Source organism: Lycorma delicatula, chromosome 8 (genome assembly GCF_047948215.1).
Source record: "Lycorma delicatula isolate Av1 chromosome 8, ASM4794821v1, whole genome shotgun sequence".
Lineage (NCBI taxonomy): Eukaryota > Metazoa > Arthropoda > Insecta > Hemiptera > Fulgoridae > Lycorma > Lycorma delicatula.
Genome location: NC_134462.1, coordinates 96,921,466 through 96,949,377, shown reverse-complemented (window position 1 = coordinate 96,949,377; position 27,912 = coordinate 96,921,466). Strand labels below are relative to the sequence as shown.

Here is a 27,912-nt window from a genome sequence, read left to right as displayed (position 1 = left end):
TCACATAGTTCACTTTGTTACTTCATAAGGAAAAAAAAGAAACCAACAGCAATTCTATAAAATATAAATTATATTTCATACATTTTATACAATATTGTTGTACAATAAAAGTAAATACATAAAATTTTTTGTTTTAATATATTTGTTGTTTTAAATTAAATTACAAAGGAAAGATACAATCATAATTTATTAATTCTTTATTCAGCTTATTTAAATATATATTTATATCTATTAAAGTTAATATTAACACTTTATTTACATATTTATATTAAGTTAAAGAATAAAAATAATTATACATTTAAAAATAATAAATTATTTATTTAACCATGCTTAATATGCATTACATAATAACAGTAACAAACAGTGAAACAATTAATATAATATCATTGACAGATTACTAATTAATATATTAATACTACAAAAAATTACCTAATAATCTGGAAGTCTTCCAGATATCTGGGCATGCTTTATCAGTTGGGGCCTGTAGGTAGCTGCATCCTATATTTACCATGTAAACATGTTGTTAAGTATAAAACAAACAATACAACAGCCATTAGACAAAACCTTTCAGCTAGGCCTTATCAACCTTCTACATGAAAATACAAGTGGTTACACATAAAAAAAAAAAAAACATAAGCAATTTGGATATGTATTCCAGATAAGAATTTAAAACTGTTTCAACACTTTATATTGTATTTATACAAAGTTGATAAAATACTAATTCAAATAAATAAAGATGTTTGTGTTTCTGCATAGAAAGAGTTCTTTAACTTCATCTGAAGGTAAAATAATGAATTTGTAACATAATACCAAAAAATCTTCATGTTGGAAAAGTGAACATTTATAATATTTTTCCAATCAATAATGGCTGTCCAGATATTAATCCTTTTTAAAGTGAATTACTGAAGTTTCGATTTTGAGAAGGTATAAGGTAAACATTTTCCATTTCAACATGCATGAGTTAAATAATGAACTCAACTCAAAACAATATAAACAGCATGTAATGATAAAAAAAAATACATAATTACAATAGATTTACAGTTTTTCACTGTCTTTTGAAGTTCAATCCAGTTAGAGCCAAGACATGCTCCATTTTCTGATGCAACAACATAACTACATATAAAATCTGTGTTTGATATATTATTTCATAAAGAAAGTATAAAAAATGGAAACAAATTTTTACAAATAGAATAATTTGTACTACAAAACATTATTTGTTTATAAAAACTGCTGCTATTTGTTAGGTATAATTATTTCAAAGGTCAATATACCAAATTGTAATACTGTTGATGAATTGCCACTTTTATTTATATTTAGAGGAGAAAATAAACGGTAGAGAGGTTCATAATAGAATATGTAGTTCAGTTACAAATTTTTGTTAAAGCATGGTCAATTCAGTAACTAATGTCACTTCTTTATTTTAGTCAGTGACTTAAACTCCTACTTAAATAAACAAAAAAATATAGTGAAACCTCTATTAATGGACACCTCCCTATTACAGGCAACTGTTAATCACAAACACTTCAGACAGAGGACACTAAATGTTGGTAAAACAATTAATTTGTCTTATTTTTATTAAAAAAAAGTACAGCAATGATTATAAACAAACTGCATTTTTTTATGTTAATGATTTATTTATATGAAAGGTGTTCTCTGTTTTCTGTCAACATAAAAGAGGAAATATATTATTCTTACAGCGCAAGTCATCATCATATGTATATCATAATTGATTGTTTATTCAATCACACATTCATCCATTAGTGCCATTAATATAAAAAAAAAGTATAAGATGATTTAAATTTTATTTCTGGCACCTCATAACAAAAATAATGATGATAAGCTTGTGATAAAATTATGGAAAAAGAAATCCATTAAACATTAATTATTACTGGGGTGATCAAACATGTAGTTATAAATGAGTAAGTAAGAGTTTGAAAAGCTAAACCAAGTTTTTAAATGGCACAATGTTTTTTTTATTTTTCAATAAGAACAATCTTCTCTGGTGAAAAGTCTGTAGAAAGCAAATCACAAATTTCATTCTGTTAGAATAATGTATAAAACAATCTTAGTTTAAGAAAAGCATTTATTTTACAAATTTTAAAATTTTCTGTTTTTTTGAATGTGCATAACATAATTATTATTTTTTAAATTAGTTTTGTTTAAATGAATTAACCAATTGGTTGGATAATAAACGTGGTACACATCTACTTATATATACTATATTCTGTTATGGTTCTGAAATGAGATGGCTGGAGCCAATATCAGGGCCAGCCCTAGGGGGTAGGCAACTTCCTATGGCGGCAAAATGAACTAGAGTGCAAAAAAAATAAACAACCCACAAAAATATACTTTGATTACTTGAATCTAGAAAATAATACTATTTACTATTTATTAGTACAATAATATTATTGTACTAGTTTTGTTTATTGTTTTAAAAGTATATTTAAACTATCTCTGAAAATAATAGGTACTAGTTTTAATTTATAAGTTTGTTAAAAATGTAAATTTTGTTTTGCTATAAAACAATTTTCTGTAAATCTGTGTTAGTAGTATTGTCTTAACTCAATTATATGCACTTTTCTGTTTAATATAGATCTTTTATAATTTTTTTTTTTTTGAAAAATTTAAGTTTTTTTGAAGCTTGGGGGCGGAAATTTTTTGGGTTTGCCTACAGCAGCATAGATGCTAGGGCTGGCCCTGCCAATATTCATATTGAACCAATAAATGAACAATTATACTGTAATTTACTTTCCGTAGATACGATGTTGTATATTTAATGTGTTGCTAATTAGGAAATTTTATAATGACGACAATATCAGGTCAAAGTTAGTCATTAATTAGAACATAAAATTTTTCACATGAGGTATCTGTCCTAAACTGCAAACAGATTTTTTATCCTACTAATTTATTACTTGACTGAATACAGGCTCATATCAGGTACAGTCACTTTTTACTTTTTTTTTTGACATTAAGATGAATTTTATGATGTAAGAAAAATGCAAAGTCTGAATGCCTTCTATCACAGAACCTTTCAGATTAATGAAAAATGTTACCAGAGTACACTATTTGACAGTATTACTGAAATTATTAAGAAAAAATACCTCTATGTAATTACAGCATTTTATTTAATTTCCTAATGTATATGTTGCAATTCTGTTCAACAAATGAACAATAAGCAATTCCTTCCACCGCCCAATGAGATGAGGATAATATGCATGACATATAAATGAGATGTAGTCTTGTACAGAGTCAGGCTGACCATTCCTAAGACGTGGTTAATTGAACCCCAACCATCAAAATACATTTGTATCCCTGTCTGATATTCAAATCTATACAATTTGAACTTTAGAACCTTCGACGTCGAAAATCAGCTGTATTGCTGACATATATGACAATTTAGTAAATATAAATACCAACTTCCTTAAAAGATAAAAATTGATAGTCGCTGCAAACTGTATTCTTAAATCATCCAATATTAGAAATATTGGAATAAATATAAATACCTTACGTACTTTTCAAATTTTCTTCTTACATGTGACTACACAAAAGGAGCACTAATATACAAAACTTCAGTGGCACAGAACATTAGAAGACAAACAACATATGTTAAATGCATAGGTCAAATGAGATTTATTTCAATTTTTATTTTTTAAAGCTTAATTTGAATGGATCTGGAGTTAGAGAATCACATTCAAAAGAAAATTTCAGCATTTTTATTATAATACAAAAGTTGATATATAATAAACATGGTAGCAATCATACGTTGCTCATTTTTTAACAATACCTTCAGTAACATAATAATTTTTTTCTTCTACAATGCCATCTTAATGGGATCCTATTATATTTTATTAAGTTTATGAATAAGGCCTTAGTTATAATGTTAAACATAATTAATTTTTATAACTGAACAATAGCATGTGATTCATGTACGAAGCCCAGACCTCACGCCAGAAACTTTAGAAATGTTTGGTTTAGTCTTAATCATGAATGTCTAAGGAAGGCAACCCTTAAAGAAAATCACTCTGTTCTCAGAGTCGAAGGTTGAAGCTATGAGCCTGCAACCCATATTTTGTGAAAACTGTTCACCGCAAAAAAAATCAGTCTTGAACCGAATTGGAAACAATGGCTAAAACTAGAAGCATCAACAGGAAAAGATTAAGAAACTATAATATTCATTTAGTGGCATGGAATGTTCAAGGATTTAATACAAAAAAAGAGCGAGTTTTTAAAAAATATAAAATATTTATAAAGTATAATAGGTGAATATTTATAAAGTTGACATATATATAGACAATAAAAAAATAAAATGAAAGGATACTGAAATAACTAAGACATTTTGTTACAGTGAGATAGCTAACGATGAAATTATAACACCTGTTCACAAGAAGTTTAGGACAATAAGCATAAATAGTTGGGAAGTGATTAAATGGATTATGACATGTGTTAGATACCCAAACATAGTAGAATATAAATTATTGTATCTGAAGGTCTGAATGCTGGAACCGGGAATAGAACTGATGATGCTATATGGAGAGGAAGTGCTAAAAGACAGTGGTTAAGTCTTACTGAAATGTCAACATTTTTTATGAATGAATCGTTTTTTTAAGCATACTAACATTCATAAATTTACATGGAAGCATCATACTAATTATGTTTGGCCAATAATTGATCATTTTTAAACAATTAACTAAAATTAAGACTAATGATGATGATTTAGGAGGGTAATACAGATATTTGTTGAGCAATATGTCTATGATAGCGAGGGATTCAAAAATGCCTAAAGAGCAGGCAAAGTTGTTATGCAATAACACACCATGAAGCATAGATTGTATCTTTTGATTCAGAGTTTGACTGAATTTCTTTATAATTTGAAGCTTGTACGGAAATAAAAATATGGAGTCACTGGAATTGCAATGAATAGCATGATTAGTTATCACACGTATTGTACCAAACAGTGTCAGTGGCTCTAGTGGATACAGATCCTAGGGGAAAGAACAATGAATTGTGAATGTAGAAATTGAGTTATTGTAGCAGACAAGAAAATGTTATAATCAAAGTGGTTGTTAACCCAGATTAAATAGAGATCTTTAGTGGAAAATGAACAGAGAAATAAAAAAGATTGAGCAAAAGCAAAAAAAAAATGTACATAGGATCAAGTGTGATGAGAGAAATTAAGTCTAGTGGGGCATAACTGGGGATTATTGAGTTAGGAAGGTGACAGGATTACTACTAGGAAATAGGAGAATCAGAAAGTGTTCCTGCATAGATTCTTCCATGAGTGTAATGATATTAGGGCACTGGCCGGGTCAATTAACTGTAGAAGAGGTATGGAAGACTATAAGTCACACAGAATTGAACGTTTTCTTATTCTAGAGGTGTTCTTATTGAGTTGCCAAAGAAGAATCAAACTTGTGTGGTTGAAATATTATCAGACATATTTAATAGCTATTTGGAGGGAAAGAAATTCAACAGAAACAGAAGCTGGCACATCCTAAAAAATGACAGACGATATATATATATAGTCTACTTTTTACAAAGGTAAAAGGAATTAGTGGTAAAATTGAGGAATCAGAATAATGGTAACAGAAAAAAGATTGTATGGAAAGTGTTGTCAAGGAAAAGAAGAAGCAGATGCTGTGATTGGAGTAGAGCAAACTAGGTTCATAACCAGATCATGTGTGGATAAAGTGTTTGAAATATCTTCTCAAATATCATAAGACCTATAATATGGTACCTTAACAAAAGATTTTCAAAATAATTTCAACTGACAGGGTTAAATAAGAAACATATTCAGGCTGTAGAAGTTTTACTCATGTTTGAAAGTTAGGAAACCAGTTTCTTCTAAATTTGTAGAATCCGAAGGTTGCAGCAAGATTATTTACCTTCTACCCTTTTAGAAATCTATTCAAACGAAGCACTGAAAGAATGGAATTGCAAATGTACTTAGAGATAATAGACTGGTGATGAATTTTTATATAGACTAGTTTGCAGATGACCAAAGAATTTTATCAACTGACAGATCACATTTGGAATATATGATAAAAGTATTTTAAAAATTAAATATGACATAACGAAGTGTCTGGTCATGGGAGGAACTAGAGATAAATTTGAACACTAGACAGGAGCAAATAAAAGCATGTAGTGATGTTAAGTATTTGGGTGTGGTGAGAAGTAAAGAATTAACTGGCCAGAAAATAGCACTGAATAATCCTAGGGAAACAAGTGGTAGGATAACTGAATTCAATAATGGGGTCAAAGCAAGTACGGACAGTCACCATAAATTAAGGGTAATTCAGAAATCAATTACGACTCATGAAAGGAGATTATGAAGTTCTAAGTGAAGAGTCACAACAATAGAAATCGGTTTTCTCAAACAAACTGTTAAGTCTCTCAACTGCAACATGTGACCAACGATGTTATAAGGACAATGGCAGTAACTGATTTGATTCTGGATGGTAATGAACTCAAGAGATTAATGTGGTACGGCCATCCATTTGTTGATGGGAAAGGGAAGGTAGCCTAACAGGATATGAGTTGAATTTTGATGGAGAAAGGAAGAGGATGCCAGACTTGGTGATAGATGGATGATGTTGAGGAAACAAGGAAAAAATGAGATCCTAAAGTAGATGATTGGCAAGGTAGAAGACTGGAGTTTGGAACAGTAAATTGCATCAATAGCTGGATAAATATTGCAATAAAAACACTTGTTTCTTTTTTAAGCACTTTTTCAGTAGATATTTTAAAAATGAACTACTAATTGAACACTTTTGAAATGTTATGTTAAGTTTTCATCAGGACAAATAAGCCCTGCTAAGCACTTAAAAGAATGAAAAAGTATATTACACAAACAGGATCAAAATCTATAGGAATTTATTTTAATTAAAATTTATTTTTACAACATTATATTTTACTAAAATTCAGGTACAACTGAAATGTGAAACAATATAATAGTTATATTTCATAACTAATCAGAAGTTATAATAACATTCCAGCAATCAAATTAATAATTAGCAAATTACTAGGATGAAATGTAACACTGTAGACTTTCTCTGAACTGACTTAATCAAGATAACTCTTCAAACTGATTGACTGATAAAGGAAATAATTACAAATTATCAAAAAATACTGTGTTGGAGATTAAATAAATTTTAGTGTTACGTACTCGCTTCTGCTTGACTTAAAACAACTTTATAGAAGAAACCTCATTCAGTAACATTAAAATAAAAAAAAAAAAAAAAAAAACAAATCTGTCAATCACAAATTTATTTATATATTCTTTGATTAATAAAACATCTAATTAATTGATTATAGAAATATATAACATCATGACTCAAATTCATGCCTAATTGCTATCCACCTGACTGATGTCTGTCAAACATCTTGGTAAGCTATTAAGTTTGTCAAAAGTGTTGACAATTTATTAAAAACTTAGAAAAAGAAACCAACATCAATCAGTTAAAGGAAAGTCTGCAGTAGTAATAACAAAAATAATAACAATAATGATGATGATGAAAATCTATCTATAAATAACAACTATAATAATAGTTACAATAGTTATATATTAGGTGTAAAATTATAATAAAGTAATGTAAATTGTTCAATTATATCACATTATATAAATCGGTGCCAGTATCGTTAAAAACATTTGATATTCAGATTTCACTTCTTTTTATAAATATCAAGGAAATATATCAATTACATTACAATAATTATTATTATTATAAAATAATTACTACTATATTTATTAGGTGGTACTACCACAGCATGTTAATTTAGAAGTTGAAGTCTCAGCTGCTTGTTCATCATCGACAACAACTACGTTACGACGCATACTACTAGAGCGACCCAATTCACTTGCTTTTTGTAAATCATTTTCTTGAGCTCTTTCAATCATACGCTGACTTAAATCAAGAAACATTTCTTCAATACCTTTATTTAATTTAGCAGAAGTTTGAAAATGTTTAGCACCTACTGTTTTTGCATATCTGTAAACAATATAAAAATGTGAATGAAACATAATGTGTATATCTATAATTCAATAAATTTATAACTGATTACTTTCCACACATAATACTTTAGGCGATCTCTTTAAACAGAAATAACGCACAAATATTCTTAACGAAGATAAAATAAATCACAAGGGATATAATTGATCAAATTAAGATTATATGAAAAGTTAAGGTTGCTTTCCCACTCACCAGCATGATACTATCATGATAAGATATATAAAAATGGGATGATGTCATACTATTGTAAATAGAAGCCATTACTACAGTTATTTTAAAACAATATCACAGGTAATTAACAATGGGCAAATGATAGTGATTGTTCTCGATGTTATTATTAATGTGCAAGGCTCCAGCAGAAGAAAAGTCCATCTTTAAAAATTTATTATACTATTTTTCAAGGGAAGAAAATAATTACTGGCAGATAAATGATAAGAGTGAAATGTAAAAGTAGGTGCTTTTAAGCATCATAAACAACACCTTAGGTCTACAGGAGAAGTACGTGGATGAATAAGTACTTTGTTTGAAGACAGGTGGCACTGCTGAGGAAAGCTGGCATTACTACAGTATATCTATCAGATGACACCATACAAAATTTCAGACTGATTCACAGGTTAGTTTTTATTTGACAACTATTTGTATTAAACATATTTGGTGTTTTTCGATACAATGGAAAAAGAACAATATCGATCTGTAATTCGGTTCTTATTATTGGATAGAAAAATGTGCAAAGAATAAAAGCGAAGTTGGATTCTGTCTCTAGGGACTCTTCACCAACTATGACAACTGTGAGATACTGGTTAAAAGAATTTAAATGTGGCTCAACATCTGTTTTTGATGAGGAGCGCCCAGGCCAGCATGATATGATTCTTGTGTGGGTTGTAGGAAAAAATTCAGCTCAAATGAAGAGGTGATTGTCAAGACAGAAGCCAATTTTGAAGTTTGAAAGATTTTTTTTTAAATTAAATTTTAAAAAATGTGTTAAAAAAATTACAGGTAAAGTGTATCCTCCTAAAAGATAATACTGAAAAAAATTTGTTTTTTGAAAAAATTGCATTTTCATTCCTAACTTGAGTACTTATTGATTTATCCCCATACTTGAATTCTATTTTAAGTATCACTCTTCCTCATAGGGAAAGAAAAAAAAAATTTACCTAGTGGCTTCTATTCTAATCTTCTTTGAATTAGACCCTTTTTGGTTCCACACAAATAACTCTTGTGGTTCTTGTACTGCTAGAAACAGTTTTTATAACCCTTTTTTGTAATATCTACCGGGTGCATTGTTTTTGTGTTTGTTACTATGTCCTCCTACCTGTCAGACTGGGAACCTTAAGCTTGGTGTTGGGTAAAGTTAACAAAAATAAAAGAACACACAGCTCGTATTTGCCAAAAGAAATTGGACTTTAATAAGAAAGAAAACAACTAAACTTATGTTAAATCATAACCTTAAAAAAATTAAAAGAAATTATGAAATAAACATAACTTAATTCTATACAGTGAAAAATCAGCTGAATCAGCATATCAGTTATAATAATACGTGACAAATATAGAAAATAAACATTTTTCAAATAATAGTTTTGAGAATCTACAATTAATCAAAGCCTGAAAAACAAAGGAATATAAGACACCTTATTTTACAATTACTGCATTTAAAAAATACGTGGCTAAAAACAGTTTAAATAAATAAAATACATTATATTATTCAAACTACAAAATGGAATATAAAAACAACAAATATTACTAGAACAAATTACAATATTAATTGCAGAGAAGTTTACAAGCGTAACTTCACATCAGGAGTTATTTTCTTTAGATTAATTTAAGAGAAGTAATATGAATTCGGTTCATGAATAGATAATAATTAATCTCTGCGATTAACAAATTACATTAGATTAAATGATAGAGTTAATTACAATAAAAACAAATTGTAATAAGTAAGCACATAAAATATGTTGCACATGAACAATAATAACATAACCTTATCTAAGCCACCTGTCGTGACTACACTTGAGTGAAATAAATAATGAATGATTTGAACATGCCTTAATCACACATGAATATTGGTAAAAAATGAACTCGTGAAATTGAAGTGCACATATACATACAGTTTATCCGTGGCGTAGTCTACAATGGCGAATCAAAAATAACAGATGTAACAATTTGTGATTAGAAGTTGAATAATACGTAGCATCTCAGATATGTAGCAATGAGTTTGGAGAGAATTTGCATTGATGAAAAATGTAATCAGCAGCTGGAGAAGATTCGGCGTCGATAGAATTGGCAGTTTGTAGCGATTGAAACACTTTCAAGAGAGACGTAATATACTGAATTTGAAGATTAACTTAACAAAGAAACGAGACAAAACAAAACATAAGATCGGTGAAATCACGAAACACTGACGAGTAGAACTAGAGAATATTTCGACAGAGAAATACCACAACGTTTATGAGAGTACGAAGACAACGAAAGTATTTAAAGATTAAGTATGAGAGAGAAAGGTCACAGTCGACGGCACATGGTGAATGATCGAGAGAGAGAGAGAAAACACGATCTTCGCATAATGAAAGTCAGATCTGAACTGCAACTGTACGAGATAGAGAAGTGACCGAGTCGTGGGTCCGCACACTAGGAAATTCTTTTCCGGACTGAAGAAATAGTGGCGTGCTGAGAAGAGGGGGAAACAGACTAAGGCAATAGACCTAAGAGAGTGTGTGTTGGCAACACGAGGTAGTGTTTAAGTGTTAGTATTAGAACGATTAGAGAAAACTTGTGGAATTCGGGAACGAAGACAAAACAAAAATAATTTACAAGCAAGCAGACCATTAAAGAATTACGTAAGACTGATAAAATAATTTCTCAATACGCACAAGTTGAAGAAATGACATCAGGGCAGACAAAGAGAAATAGACTTCTAGGAACTATGACAATATTGAAATTGGTGAGAATAAAAAAAAAAAATTAAGACTAATATATACATTAAGACTAAACAGCAATAAATAATGCGTGATAGAAATAAGCTGACACCAATATGATGATGCAACAGTCAGTCAAGCTGAAGCTGAGAGAAATGATATCGAAAACAAACCCAAACAACCTATTTTAAAAATACACGTATGATAAGCCTTACAAAAATGCAAAATAAATTTACCAAGCCTGTAAACTACAAGACTCGACCATAACCTTGAATTTATTGGAATAAAACAACTTTACCCGTTAGCGTAAACACTTGGCATGCCCAAGGCTGAAGAAAGCAAACCAAATGAAAAGTGAAAATGATGCTCAACCATCAATTACTGTGGAACTGTATATCAAAAATATATAGCAGAACACAAAACTGCCATCAAACATTACTATTTGGAGGTTCTGCATAATCTTCATGGTCCAATTTGATGTAAGAGATCAGAGCTATTGGAATCTTGAAGAGACAGTTTTATTATGATACTGGAGTTGTCAATTTCTCATGTCTAATACTAAATTTCTGCCAAGCATTAAATTCCTCAGTTTCACCAGGCTGCTTAGGATTTCTGACTGTTCTTCAAGCCAATGATGCCTCTGCAAGAATCCCAATGTGAGTGGCAACAGCATACAATGACAAACATAACAATGCTGCTGGTAGCAATTCCAAAAGGGAACTACCTCAAGGGAGGCTAGGACTGAAAGCCTCTTTGTAACTTCTTTTTTTCATGACCTGTGATTGGACACTACAATGAATATGTATTTGATATACATATATAAATCATCAGTAAGGATCTTGACACAAGTGATGGACCTTGAGTATTTGCTCCATTGATCCTGAAAGGAATGTTGGCAGTAGTTTAGCAAGTGGAATGGCCTCCCAAAGTGTAAAAGTTGAAAGTCAGAAGCCAAACTAAGAAGTACTTCAACAAAAAAGTATCTATTTTCAAGGTAGGGGCAGTTTTAGAATTGTTGTTATTCTCTATGTTAAAGGCAACTGCTATCAGTACCTATTCCCCATGTTAGGGGCAACTGAACTAAAGGTAAAAAGATAACAGATTACTACTACCTAATAATCTTCCCAAGTATTAATTAGCATAACAGCATAGTTTTCTTCTGTTAAATGCTCTTAGATAAAACTGCTGATAAGCTGTGGGAATAAGTTTTTTTTGTTTTTTGTTTTTTGAGGGCGAAAAAGGTCGACGCGTTATCATCGCCTGGATTTTTTTATGAAAAAAAAAATAAAAGAAATTAAACTAATCTAAAGGATAAATAACAGAACTTAAAACAAATATCACAGGTAAAATCGAAAATAAAATCAAAAATAAATACAATTTAACAAGGTCTAAGATGGGTGTAAAAGGCCCATTCTCAGATAACAAAAGGACTAAAAAAAGCTAAAAAACATAAAACTTAAAACTAAGTTAAAAAACAAACTTATTTAAAACTCTTCCAGGACAAAAAATATCCGTGACAATATTAAATGTTTGTATTAACCCAGCACTACGCAAAAAAAGGAACAGAAGTGCCTTTTTTTCTTTAAAGGTTGGGCAATCTCGGGAGTGGGCTGTATGTAAACCACTGCAGTTTGCACATTTTTCACCTTCTTCGCAGTTAGTGTCAATGTGACCTTCTTTAGCACATCGAGCACAGATCTGTTTTTTTAGCAAAATGTAGTGTGACCATATCCTTGGCATCTGAAACATCGCCGTGGGTTGGGTATGAATGGTTGTACCCAAACCGAGAGGTAACCCACTTTAATCTTCTCTGGTGGAACAGGGAGATTGAATGTCAGTTCTTCTGTTCCGCTCTGCCGTTTTATTATACGCATCACTTCAACAACATCTTGGGGAAGAAGCTCATCAATTATTTCAGTGATATCCATATCCATCTCAAGAAAATATTACTCCCCGGCTTGTATTTAACATTTTGTGGCATTCTGCACTGATATTTATACCACCCATATTACGGAGACGTAAGATAGATCAACTCTGTTCATCATTAAAAGTTTCGATCAGAATTGATCCGTCTCGTAACTTCCTAATATTTTTCAGGGCACTGCTTGATGTTGTTATAACTTTGTTTATAAAAAAAAGGTCAGACCTTTTGGAGGGAGCTGCCTTCCTGATTATTGCAGAGAACAACGAAATGTATGTTTTTAAATTTACAATTTAATGAACTCTCTTCTACCAGGCTATTATCCTCGTCAGACAAGGCTGAATGGGGTCTTTTCACAAGATTAAAAATGGTAGTTTAGTCAGGTGGACCACCAACCATCATAGTATTATTATTTGGAACTGACATTTCGGTCCCACGAGTACCGGCGATATAACGGACCACTCCAACAGAGCGCACGTGTACTGGAGGTAGAGCTAAATACAACTGGGTTTGCCCTGGTGCCCAGAAGACATCGTTCGAGACTCACTACGTAGAGGCATTCACCCATTGGCATGATAGTTCCCATCTTGGGTTACGGTTGTTTCGTAAGATGTCGCAACACCACCGAGTGTAAATGTAGAAGAAAATTGTGTTGAATGTTGTTATGTAGTTGTGTAAGGGTATATGTTGTAATTTGCGTAGTGTTCTTGGTGTAACGTAGGTGTATAGTGGAAAAGTGTTCTGCAGCTCAGTGTGTAGTGGGAAGAAAAGCTGCAGAGGCTAGGCCTGTGGGGATGCCAACCCCCAAAGTCTTAAAGGATAAGACTCCCCGTCGGGGGGTGAAAATGAGTTGCTAGAAAAGGAACATAAAATGTAAAAACACATCTGTATGCAGGTAACTAGAAAAATTTTAAAAGAGAATGAAAATAAACAGAAAATATATAATTAGAATACGTGAGATGATATCAATAAGTGATGGTGGTAAGATATATTTAGGAAATAAAAAAGGAAGAAATAGTGTAGGAACCATTCTAAAAATTAAGTAGCAAAATGTGTACAAAGAACACGCTTTACTAATTATCAGACAACTGCTGTTAGGATAGGAATGAACCCAAAGGATATGCTTTTAATACAAATGTACATGTCAACCAATAAAAAAGATGAGGTTAAAGTAATGTATAACTAGTAGAGAAATTTATGAAAGAGGAAGGACAGGAGGAACAAGCTAGGTGGAAACATGGACTGGGCACATGGAAAAAAGCTTATTGACTTTTGTAAAAAAACAAGGTTCCCATAAGAAATTATTGGTTTGGAAATCAAAATAGAAGGCTATACATGAAAAAATCAACAGAGATAAAAACAGACATCAAATAGATAGATATATAGATATCAAACAGATAACTGAAAACAATGATTCAGAGATGACATATGAGTTGCTAGGAGTTGACATTGACTGGTTTATCATACACTTTTGGTATTAGAAACAAAATTAATATTATATATATATATATATAAAAACAAGAATAAAAATTGGCAAGAAGCGTTTTGATGAGTGTTATGTTTGGAATGAGCATCTGCAAGGATTAGAAAAATGGACATTATTAAAAGGGAAAAAGAAGGCTGAAGTCATTTGAAATATGTGCGAGGATTCTCCTCGCACATATTTCAATTGGAGAAGTTAAATGGTTAGACAGAACAAGTGAAAAATGAAAAAATGAGTCTCTTTTCGATTTATATGTTAAGTTAATGAAAATAAAAGCTTAATTAGAAGTAATAAGAATAGCAAAGCTAGATAGCTGGGATGTATAATGAGAGAAGAATTAATTAAAACAATTCTAGAAGGTGCAAGAAAGAAATAAGCTTGAAAAGGGTAAATATTGTAGATGATCCAACAAGAAATGGGAGCTACAGTGATCTTAAAAGTTTAACTGGAAATAGAGGAGAATGAGACTGATAGTGTAAGTAATCTGCCTTAAGGCCAACTTATTTTTATACAATGATAAAAATATAAAACTTACTCTTCAGCTTCTTCAATAGGAACATTTCTTTGCTTTTCCAAATCAATTTTATTACCAGCAATTACTAAACAAATATCACTTCCCAGCATCTTCTTTAACTCTTTTACCCAGTTCTTAACCTGTACAATAATATGAACAGATAAATAAAACAATAACTCAGTGAATTTCAATCAAAATTAATTACTAATTACACAATTATTAACTCATCACTACTTGCTTACTAGTCCAACCATATATAAATAGTCATTTTTATAAGATAAGTAAATAGTTTGCAATATAATAAACTTTTTCAGTATTTGCATACAGTTTAAAATTTGTATTATATTTGTCGCCAAATGGTTTCAAAAACATGTGGTGCCTTAGAACCATGTGGTACCTTAGCTCTGAAAAAGGTAACTTGTGTGTTGATAAGGAAGCCCTGAGAAAGGCTACCTCATCATAGCCCTAAGAACTTACAGTCCACCTACGTGCCTGCACACATGTTCTACCCACCCAGCATATCATGCTCACTACTTATAGTAGGCTTTATAAGCAAGGGCATGGCAAAGTGAGAACCACTCTCTCATGGATCACCACCAGAAGCAGACCAAGAAGTCCTTTGGCTGGACCTGGAGGCAGTACTAGAGTAGTTAGGGCTTATTCACTGGAATCAAACCAAGCTTTCCCTCAGCAGCAGTTGGGTCCCTGCTACAATGTCTGCTGTAGTGATGGCCACCAGAGCCCTACAGTGTCAGTCATCTTCTGCCGGTACAGCTGAGGCAGTTCTCATTTGGCTCTGTCTTCATCACCACACCTCCTGACTTGTATATTTGCAAACAGAGCCGCTTACGATTAATGTCGTGAACAGTGGAACAAATTTGTTGTTTGTAACTAACCCATCTAATTGACTTTCCAGGACTGGCAATAAATGCAAGGCATACACAACCCACATTTCATCACTAACTGAAACTTTTGGATGATTTTCCAATTTGTGAAAGCAAGCTTCCACTTTTTCTTGTAAAGTCATATCTTACTAACTGTTGAGTAAAGTTAAAAAAAATAAAAATGATACACAGCTCGTATTTGCCAAAAGAAATTGGACTTTAATTAGAAAGAAAACAACTAAACTTATGTTAAATCATAACCTTAAAAAATTAAAAGAAATTATGAAATAAACATAACTTAATTCTATACAGAAATTATACAATGAAAAATCAGCTGAATCAACATATCAGTTATAATAATACATGACAAATACAGAAAATAAACATTTTTCATTAATAGTTTTGAGAATCTACGATTAAACAAAGCCTAAAACAGGAGAACATAAAACACCTTATTTTCAATTAGATACTTATAAACATAACATCAATAAAAATAGTGTAACTGGAAAACTGTTGCATTACTGACATATTCTGTAATGATGAAAATTAGCAATGAACAAATGTCCTTAACTTAGAAAAATAAATTACAACAATTCTTATTATTGGCACTGGCCTTTCCTAATTTATGAACAACAAACTTATCATTAAATAATTAAAACTAGCAATTCTAGTTTATTGTAGAAAAAGAAGCCACGATAATCTCCCAGTATAAAAAAGAGTCAATAAGTAAACATATAAATAGAGTTCATTTTGGTAAATAAGCTTTCTTGAAAATATAAAATTACAAAAAAGTCCAAAAACCTAACTTCACATCAGGAGTAATTTTCTTTAGATTAATTTAAGAGAAGTAAAATGAATTCGGTTCATGAGTAGATAATAATTAATAATTAATCTCTGCGATTAACAAATAACATTAAATTGAATGATAGAGTCAAGTACAATAAAAACAAATTGTAATAAGTAAGCACATAAAACATGTTGCACATGAACAATAATAACATAACCTTATCTAAGCCACCTGTCGTGACTACACTTGAGTGAATAAAATGGTTTTTTAAACCAAACTTGAATTGAACTACATAATGTACAATTAGCTGTGTATTTCAATGATTTTACTAATAACATAACTGTTTAATATAATAAATAATGAATGATTTGAACAATCACACATGAATATTGGTAAAAAAATGAACTCGTGAAATTAAAGTACACAAAATACATACAGTTTATCCTTGGCGTAGTCTACAATGGCGTATCAAGAATAGAGAGGTGAAACGTTGTTTAGAAGTTGAACAAGACCATTTTGTTCAATTACTACATCTCCGATTTGTAGTAATGAGTTTGGAGAGAATACTGCATCGATGAAAATGTAATCAGCAGCTAGAGAAGATTCAGCATCGATAGAATTGGCAGTTTGTAGTGATTGACACACTTTCAACAGAGACGTAATATACTGAATTTGAAGATTAACTTAACAAAGAAACGAGGCAAAACAAAACATAGAGATCGGTGAAATCACGAAACACTGACGAGTAGAACTAGAGAATATTTCGACAGAGAAATACCACAACATTTATGAGAGTATGAAGACGAAAGTATTTAAACATTATACAACAGAGACAATTGCAAGTTGATCCTCCAAGGCTGGAGGATCAGCCTTGTGGATCCGCACAACGTGAAAGCCTGGACTAGAATGCCAAAATGGTGGTGTGGTGAGAAGCAAACCTAGGCAGTGGACAGGAGAGTGTGTGTGTAAAAGACAAGAGATGTGTGCAAGTATTATTATGGGAATGAAAGAAATTTTTTTTTTTTTGGGCGAAAAACGAATGATCGTTATCATCGCCCGGGAATGAAAGAAATGGGTGTGTATGAGGGCAGCAATAAATAATGCGAGAAATAAACACGCCAATATTAAGATGACAGAACCCCCCCCCCCCCCCGTCTGACTGACGCCAGGTCTCGAATAAACCAAACAAATATAATCAAACAGATACACATATGACAAGCCCAATACGAAACAGAGTAATAAATTTACCAAGACTGTAACAAACAACAAGACCCAACCCTAGCTTTGAATTCATTGGAAATAACGCATCTTTACACAATGCCGTAAACACTAACAAACAGACTTGGTTACAGGAAGGCTGATATTCAATTCAGTTCATACATGCTGTTATACAAGTGTAACTGATTGAAACTGCACTAACCAAAGCACACACTGAACCCTTCTGTTGTGGGGTCCACATTTCGACTGACTACAACTGCATTGAGAGTCGGTTTGCCTGCACATGCTTATTCCACTGACCTTGAAAGTATGTAGAACAAATCTTGGATATGTTTTTCTGTAGATTTAGTCTACAATTAAGAGATTATGACTGGTTTTATAAATATGTGCAATTTGGATACCTTTAATCCTACTTATACTTAAAATATTTTTTTCTTTTATGAATATCTTCAATTCATAGCTTCACCCCCAAGGGGGCTAGGGGAGACCTAGGTCTATGGTTTAAAACTTTCTCTGGGATGAAATGAATGCATCCTGAAAATCTGAATTGATCAGTTGGTTCTTGTGTGATGTGAGAACAAATAAACATATAAACTTTCGGCCTTATATATAAAGTTATGAATGCATTTATATAGAAGTTATGAATGGTAACAGTGTTCTTATTTCTAAGTATCACCTCTTTCCTTGGTAGTAAAAATAAAATTATTATTAGTTTTATTAATTATTTATTTTCTTAAAAGGAACAAAGACTATCCATATATACTAAAAGGTATTCTATTTTAAAATAAGATAAAAGAGTTAAAATTGTCATCAATTGACAATATTTTAAGCTCACCCACCTACTTTCAAAAGTCCCACTCACAAACTCCCTCATAATTGCTAGTTCTCGTTATTAGAAAGTGATTCTCTCTTACAATAAAAAATTTTTTTTAATTATTGTTAAAAAAAGTTTCTAAAAATTGATTGATGTTTATAAGTGACTTTAATGATATCAGCGACTTCTAAACATGACTATGATTCTACACATACTTATCAACAAATTACTAACCCCTTAACGTCAAACTATTAAAAAAGTATATTTCTCTATTTTTTAATCCACTTTCTTCAAAACTGGTTTTACTGTAGTAATTTTATTTTGTTACTTTTTTTTAGTTTTATTTTTATTTAAATTATTGAAAGACAGACTAAAAACCATTCTACAAAAAAAAAAAAATTAATTCACAAGAGATGTTAAGAAAAAAACTGGTGTCCCAATAAAAAGAAAAACAAAGAAATTATGTAAAGTTACTGTTACTGAATGTGAACAAAGACTCTGGTGGTGTATGGAAATATATAACCGTTTACTGTTTAATCTTCTAACTAATTTTTGAAAATTTCCACTTCAAAATATCTTTAATTTCATTAATTATTTATTTCATTATGCTACAGCGATACAATACTAACAATTACGATGGGAGAAAATGAAACATATTTTTAAATTGCCAATGAAAGTAATATTCTTCATTAAACTTGAGTACTTCTTTCTTAAGTTAATTATAAAAACTACTCCCCCATTCTAATGAATTATTAAATAAAACTTTCATAATCAAGATGATAAAAAATGTAAAAGAACTCATATTTTTAAGGAAGACTTTTTACCTCATTACCCGAGATAAAGGATAATGATTAAAAACTGATAAAATCTGTTAAAAAAAAATCAAATGGGATATTTTAAAATGCTAAAAAAAATGTTTAAAACAATTATAAAAAATCACATTTTTATTATGATGGTAGATTATCTTCTTATTTAAATTTTCTGTAGTTCTGATATTATTTTTGTAAGCTAAAAATAAAAAAAATGCATGAGTAAAATTCAAGTATCTTAGAGGGACCTCAAAGGTAGATTTGACTCAAATCCTTAATAAATAACCCCAAATTATGAGGCAACTGATACGCAACAAAAAAATTAACTTAATTTGATTGATAGAGCACTAAATGTGACAACAGGCTAAAATTGAATTTAGGATACTTAAAATAAAAAATTAGCTTTTAATGTTTTGCAAAAAACATACATCAAAATTACAATATAATTAATAACTTTAAATGAAAATGATTACAGATAAACTGAGTAAAAACCTTTTGGAAGGAGTCTTCATCGGTGATATCATACACAAGAATAGCACCATTTGACATTCTGTAATATATCGGTCCAAGAGCATGAAATCTTTCTTGACCGGCTGTGTCCCATATTGCTAAATTAATTCTTCTACCAGCAATATTAAGTTTTTTGTTTAAGAATGACGCCTGAAAAAAAAAGGTTAAGTAAAAAAAAAAAAAAAAAATTAACTGACAGCCTATTGCATCATAGAATAATGAATTGCCTCTTTATTATCTTTATTGATTTTCTTGTTCTCCAAATTTCATCTAAACAGAGTAGTATTTGCAACATAAATACAAAGTATACTTTGAAAATAAATAAGTGCACGTAAATAAAAATGCAATTTTTTTTTCAAATCTGGCTTCACAAAAAATTTCATACTTGATTTTTTTTTTTGTAAGTTATTAGTTTGAATTGCAGAGGTCACTGAAAGTGTCAATCGGTATAAACATGAAAAAACTACAATACTAAACCAGATATAAAAAGAATACACACACTGATAACAAAATGGGTAATTGTGAGCCTGAATGTCCTCAACCTCTCAACCTTAATCTTCTTGAAATTGAAGTATGTTATAATTAATAAAAATACAAGTTTCAAAAGTCAGAAATTAACTTAGAATTCTACTTAGAATCTGTAATGGCAGTAGCGTTGTTGTCAGCTGTTTTGGGCAACTCCATCATACAGTCACGATACAGTGAAGAAAGACTGGAACATAAATGATGAACTCGGGTCTTGTAGACCCTGTATGTTCTTTTGAAAAAGAATTCTGTGAAATGCCTGTGCAAGTGGTGCTTACAATTTCCATACCAAGGAACGTTTGAACGCACTTCTCACCACGTACGTTAAATTGTGTATGAGCTCCTGTATCCAGATGTATGAAATTATATTTGTGGTTCATCGCTAAATGTTGGTAGCCCTCGTGTTGCAAACAATTATATGTCTTCCAGCAATTGCTAAAAATTATTCTACCGGGAAGAATATACTTTTGCATGATAGGCAACAAGCTGGTGGCAATAAAGTTGCACACACAACCAGAACTGGTAAAACAGATCTATATCAGTTATTGACTCTACTTTGGTCTTTGTTACATTACATTTTAGAAAAAAAGCTTCACAAATGATTGAATTTTTTGGGTGAAACATTTGATGTTAGTTAATTTTATTATTGTTATGTACTTCCTATAAAATTCTATTTTTGGAATTGTGGAGTATATGTGTTCACTTAATTCAATATTGCATTGTAGGTTGATTAATTACATTTGTGATTTTTCTGAAATAGTGAAAACATCAATGCCAAATGGAGAGCTGAACATCTCAAATTATTTCTCATAATTTACTGGTTCTGTAAAATGACAATTAAAGGTTACTAAATTTCTTGTTTCATCAGAAAATTTTGAAAAATTATTATTATGCAATTCTTTCAGCAATGGAAAATCTGCGTTATTATTTTTAAGATGGCTCTCTCAAACAATAATTTCATTTGGAATGCTTTAATCAGATTGAAAACATCAGTAATTAAATTATTCTGACCCTGTAATTCCATATTTAACAAATTCAATTTTTCTGTAATTTCTACTAAGAAATACAGGTCTCGGAACGACTCTTCATAGTTTAATTCAGGTACAGCCACATTATCCTTGCTCATAAAAACCTCAATTTCTTTCTATAACTCAAAAAAATTGCTTAAACATTTTCAAACTGGTGATATTGAAGAGTGTGCAAACTGATATAGTTCACTGCTTTTATAACATGCATGACTTGGCTTATAGATACAAAATTTAGGCTTGAGCGCAAATTATTGTTGATGTATGAAATACCAATTTTTTTCCATCAAAGCCGACACTATCCATTGTTAATCTGGAAAGGATCACACTAAAAGTAAACAACCTCTGATGAACATTTTTTTATGGCTAGGAAAACATCTTCACCTAGTATCTTCCAAGCTTATGAGATTTAATAATTCTTGTGCAACATGGATTCATTAACACCACAAATAAATGCTCCAAGCTGTGAAGTGTCCAAAATAGCAGTCCTTTTATCAAAAACTAAATGTACGCTTCAAAATATTGTTAAGCAAATTTACAATATTTCTTCTGAAATATCATCAGCTGCTTTTTTTCCAAGAAAATGTAACTCTCTGTATTTTCATGTAAACAAAGATTCCTTGGTAAAATATTCCGGAGGTAAACTAGTCCCCAGTTTGGATCTCCAGGAGGGGACTACTAAGGAAGTGGTCACAAAAAAAAATAATATTCTACGATTCGGAGGATGGAATGTTATAAGTCTAAAAAAGGTTGGTAGGTTAGAAAATTTAAAGAGGGAAATGCATAGGTTAAATGTAGATATAGTAGGAATTAGTGAGGTTCGGTGGGAAGAGGAAAACGACTTTCGGTCAGGTGAATTTAGAATAATTAACACAGCCTCAAATAAACAGCAGGCAGGAATAGGTTTCATAATGAATAAGAAGATAAGGAAGAAAGTAGAGTATTTCAAAATGCATAGTGACAGAATCATTGTAATAAGGATAAAATCAAAACTTAAGCCAACAACAAAAGTTAACGTCTATATGCCTACAAGTGGCCAGGATGATGATGAGGTAGTGTGTATATGAAGAAATTGAAGATGCAAACAAATGGGGATGAAAATTTAATAATAGTTGGAGATTGGAACGCAAGCATTGGAAAAGGCAAGGAAGGAAATATTGTGGGTGAATATGGGCTGGGCAAAAGAAATGAAAGAGGGGACCAACTTGAAGTACAATTTAGTAATTGCCAACACCCAGTTTAAAAATAATAATAGAAGAATATAAGCATGGAAAAAGCCAGGTGATACTGCAGGAATCAGATAGATTATTTCATGGTTAAGCAAAGATTTAGAAATCAACTCGACTGCAAAGCTTACCCTGGAGCAGACTTTGATAGCAACCATAATTTAGTGATAATGAAATGTAGATTGTGGTTTAAAAACCTGAAGAAAAGGTGTCAGATGAATTAGTGGAATTTAGAGAAGCTTGAGGAAGAGGAGGTAGAGAAGATTTTTGATGAGGAGGACATGGCAAGAGATCTAAGTAGTAAAAAAGATAAGGTAGAAAATGCAGATGAATGGAAAATGTTAAAAAGGAAATTCCTAAATCAGCAGAAGCGAACTTAGGCGGAACAAAGAGAACTGGTAGAAAACCTTGGATATCAAAGGAAATATTGCAGCTGATGGATGAACGTAGAAAATATTAGAATGCTAGTGATGAAGAAAGTAAAAGGAGCTATCGTCAATTAAGAAATACTATAAACAGAAAGTGCAAAGTAGCGAAAGAAGAGTGGATTAAAGAAAAGTGTTCAGAAGTGGAAAGGGAAATGAACATTGGTAAAATAGACGGAGCATACAAAAAAGCTTGATGGAAACTTTGATAGGAAAATTTTGTGGTACATAAATTAAAATCTAATGTGTTAATCAAAGATGGTACACCTATATATAATACGAAAGGCAAAGTCAATAGGTGGGTGGAATATATTGAAGAGAAATGACTTAGAAAATGGTGTTATAGATGAAGAAGAGGAAGTCGAAGAAGATGAAAGGGGGAGAAACAATACTGAGTTTTGAATTTAAGAGACCATTAAAAGATTTGAATGGTAGAAAGGCTCCTGGAATAGACAAACTACCTGTAGAATTACTGCACAGTGCAGATGAGGAAGCGATTGATAAATTATACAAACTGGTGTGTAATATTTATGAAAAAGAGGAAGTTCCATCGGATTTCAAAAAGAGTCTTATAGTCATGATAATAAAGAAAGCAGTAGCAGATAAATGTGAAGAATACAGAACAATTAGCTTAACTAGCTATGCATCAAAAATCTTAACTAGAATTCTGTACAGAAGAATTGAGAGGAGAGTGGAAGAAGTGTTAGAAGACCAATTTGGTTTCAGGAAAAGTACAGGGACAATTTTAGGTCTCAGATTAATAGTAGAAGGAAGATTAAAGAAAAACAAACCAACATACTTGGCATTTATAGACCTAGAAAAGGCATTCGATAACATAGACTGGAATAAAATGTTCAGCATTTAAAAAAATTAGGGTTCAAATATAGAGATAGAAGAACAATTGCTAATGTTTACAGGAACCAAACAGCAATAATTGAGGAACATAAAAAAGAAGCCGTAATAAAAAAGGGAGTCTGACAAGGATGTTCCCTATCCCTGTTACTTTTTAATCTTTAAATAGAACTAGCAGTTAAAGAACAATTTAGATCCGGAGTAACAGTGCAAGGTGAAAAGATAAAGATGCTAGACTGGAATAAAATGTTCAGCATTTTAGTCATATTTTATATGAAACTTGGACGATCGGAGAACCCGAGAAGAAAAGATTAGAAGCTTTTGAAATGTGGTGCTATAGGAAAATGTTAAAAATCAGATGGGTGGATAAAGTGACAAATAGAGGTATTGCGGCAAAAGAAGAATTTGGAAAAATAAAGTTAAAAGAAGAGACAGACTTATAGGCCAGGTATTAAGGCATCCTGGAATAGTTGCTTTAATACAGACAGGGCAGGTAGAAGGGAAAAATTGTGCAGGCAATATGTAAAACAAATTGTTACGGATGTAGGATGATGTAAGGGGTATACCGAAATGAAATGACTGGCAATAGCTAGGGAATCTTGGAGAGCTGCATCAAACCAGTCAAATGACTGAAGACAAAAACAAAATTATTAATAAAAAGTAATTAATAAAAATTCTGTTTATTAAATCTGTTAAAACCCTTCAGATCATGATCATCCAATAAATTATTCAGATCCTGCAATTCCATATTTAACTAATTCAATTTTCTGTAATTGAATCAATTATTGAAATCAATGTCTGCAATACATAATCTAAAGTCAAGTTCACATTGTATTTTTATCATATCTGCACATTGTGATATTCCTATTTCAAGAGATGGCCTACCTTATAAATGTTATATCATGTCTATTTAACCACATATAAATGAAACATTCAGGAAGGGGAATATCATAAACAATTCATTATGAATGGTATAAATATACAAGCATCGTATCACAGTTTAAAAGAAAATCTGCTGTCAACAATACACATTTATTCAGGAGATAAATCCTCTGAATTATTTATTTAAAATTTTAAAAAAATAAATAAAAGCTGGAATTTTTTTTAAGTGTTATTTTTGTTTACAGGTGTTAAGTGATTACTAAAAATCTGCAGTTGAACAATGTTACACTTGAATTTTTTGAGTAGTTATTATACTTTTAATCTTTATTTTATTTTAAAAATATTTATTTAATCAGTTTAATATTTTTATAATCAGTTTATTTCTGTTCGGTATGAACTGAAGCAGTAAAATTATCGCTTATCATTTTTCTCTTTGGAGAAGACATGAACTATAGAGGGTATTAAATGTTGTGTGGGTAATTCAATTCTTCTCCAGATGTAGCAGATGACTGGTAGCCAAAGAATTTTTTTATACACTAGACAATAGTGTCCATGTTAAATGTAAGAACACTGACTGTGAAAAGCAAGAAAAATTGTACATACAAAACATTAAGAAAAATATATTTTATACTCAAACTAAAGTTTGATAACAGTAAACAATGTTCCATTTAAAAATCACTCTAATAATCAAACTAATTTTATTTTCATTCAATAACAAATAAACTTAAATTTTACAGGTGAAAAATAAACTTATTGAAAAGTTCATAACAGTAATTTACTATTTCATCTAATAACAACTAAACAAATTAAAACAACTGTATGCCAAAAATCAACTTAAACAGTTATAGAAATGAAAACTTGAGAAAATTTAATTCTGACATTTTGTTAGTATATACTGTACTTATTTTTTAATATTGAAATAATAAAACTGACACTGAAATAATTAAACTGGATCCAAACAATTTTTCACACTCATGGTCCTAGTATCCTAGGTTTTTCTGTCAGTAACGTAAAAAGCTATTATTTGAATTTTATATCTATTGTAGATGGATGACCTGTATATTATCTATATCACCATAAAATAGTTAATTTTAATATGTTATATTCAATTTATTAACAGCAAAATTTACATCTTGAAAATTAAATAATTAATTAAAAAATAGTGTAACACTATCTGCCAAGTGATAAGTGAAAATCTGGCTGCCAATCTTTTATTTATTTATTTACTATTACTATGGCTTAGGGTTATTTAAACCTGCAGTATTATCAGTATCCAGTTTATGCATGTATAATCATTGGATTGCTCGAGTGAACCTGATCTACCTGATCTAAGTTGGGTTATCATTAGTTATAATTATCCACTTCACTTTCAACACCAGAATAAAAAAATTTGGATATTAAAATTATTCGTTTTTTTTATTAATAAAACTAATTTCCATACCTGAATCTTTTCAAGAATCAAACTCTGATAACGTGCATAAATTGGTTTCATTTTTATTGCATCTTAAACATAAATTAGTTTGCTAATACAATAAAATAATAAATGTTATTTTTACATTCAACAAAGTTATAAAGTAAGTTTCATAACCATAGGAAATGGCTTTATACACAACATTAATGAACATTCTTAATCTAAATTGAATTAAATTTGTACTTTATGTTTTCAAACAAACATCAATAGAATGTAATAAAATAAAGTTCTAAATCATTCCATATCTGCCTATGATCAATTTTCAATTGATCATTTTCTGCAACTGATTTGTAAATAATAAACAAATGGCATAAGAATTTTATAATGTAAATAAATATAACAGCTTAAGTTATTCAAAATGAACAAAAACGAACTATTTCTAAGTAAAAGCAGCAGTAATAATAACAATGGGCTTGCTAAAAACTATCACGATATTCTCACTGTCGTCTTCAGTGAACAAAAGATGACACTGCATACCAGTACCACTGAACCAGGTGATATTCAACCTTAAAAGACACTTTTATTCTGTTCATTACAAAGAGACTGTATAGTGAACATTACATTCTGAGAAATCAACTCATAAAAACTTTATGAATGCTTTATATGTATCACAGCCAAAATAAAGTTTGGTGAAAACAGTATAATGAAATAAATTGATGTAATCCTTGCCACATTAAACTAATTTCCTTATTCCATTCCTTGGTAATAAATATCTAATCTAATATTAATCCATTGACGACGTAAAATTAAATTAATTTGTTAAAAAAATCGAAATACACTTTTTTCCATATGTAAACTACTTTTTGCAGCCAAATGAAAAAGGTAAACAGAGAACGCCAAGAATTATAAAAACAATTGTAGATAAGTAAAATTGTAAATGAATGATGAAAAATATAATCAATGTTCATAGGTTAACTACTTAATAAAAATATAATAGGCGTATTATTTTCAACAGCATAAATACTAATTTAAAAGTAGTCGAAATTATAAAACATTTCAAATAAAAATGGAAATGAAAAAAACCCAGAAAAAACAATTAAGCTTACACTTCACAAACAACAGGGAACGAGATCGAAAGTCACCGGGTGAATTACAAAATTATGCGGCTTATAATTAAAAATACAGTTACTATAACAAAACTATAAAAATACGTATTTACAATCTAAAACTTACTCAAAGTCTACATTACACAACGCACCTGTAAAGTTGTAAGATGTCTTTCGTTAAACTTATCTTCCACATATCTCAACACCACTGAAGTTTTTCCAACACATCCTTCTCCTAAAAGTACTACTTTAAAACTGTAATTGTTTGATGAAGCTCCACTGTCGGAGTTAGCCATTTTCGCTTGTGCAACAAAGCACAGATGAATAACGTTAAAATATTTTACATAGGTATAAGAGAAAGCGTCATTAATATTGATCTATGTTAAGTGCAAACTGCTGCTAAACAGATTAAATTAAATCGCATACGATTTAAAAAATTGCTGAACATATTTCGATGTGTAGTAAACCTCCAAAGTTCACAAAATTTCAATCAGCTGTTCACACCGGAAGTGTAATGCCTTTAACAATTAAATATATTGAATAAAAAATATTATTACATTTATATTATACAGACTCTGATAATAAAAATTGAATATAGCAAG

At 30.6% G+C, this 27,912-nt stretch overlaps 1 protein-coding gene across 1 annotated transcript; it reads right to left on the bottom strand.

Moving 5' to 3' along the window:
* Positions 1-52: 52 nt before the first annotated feature.
* Positions 53-27,801, bottom strand: Rab21 (RAS oncogene family member Rab21). Its single transcript, XM_075373948.1, has 4 exons — positions 27,463-27,801; positions 19,841-20,008; positions 14,858-14,976; positions 53-7,985 (listed from the first exon to the last, which is right to left on the bottom strand). Exons 1-4 carry the CDS (start codon positions 27,604-27,606, stop codon positions 7,745-7,747), a joined length of 672 nt encoding a protein of 223 aa, XP_075230063.1. The 5' UTR covers positions 27,607-27,801; the 3' UTR covers positions 53-7,744.
* Positions 27,802-27,912: the final 111 nt, after the last annotated feature.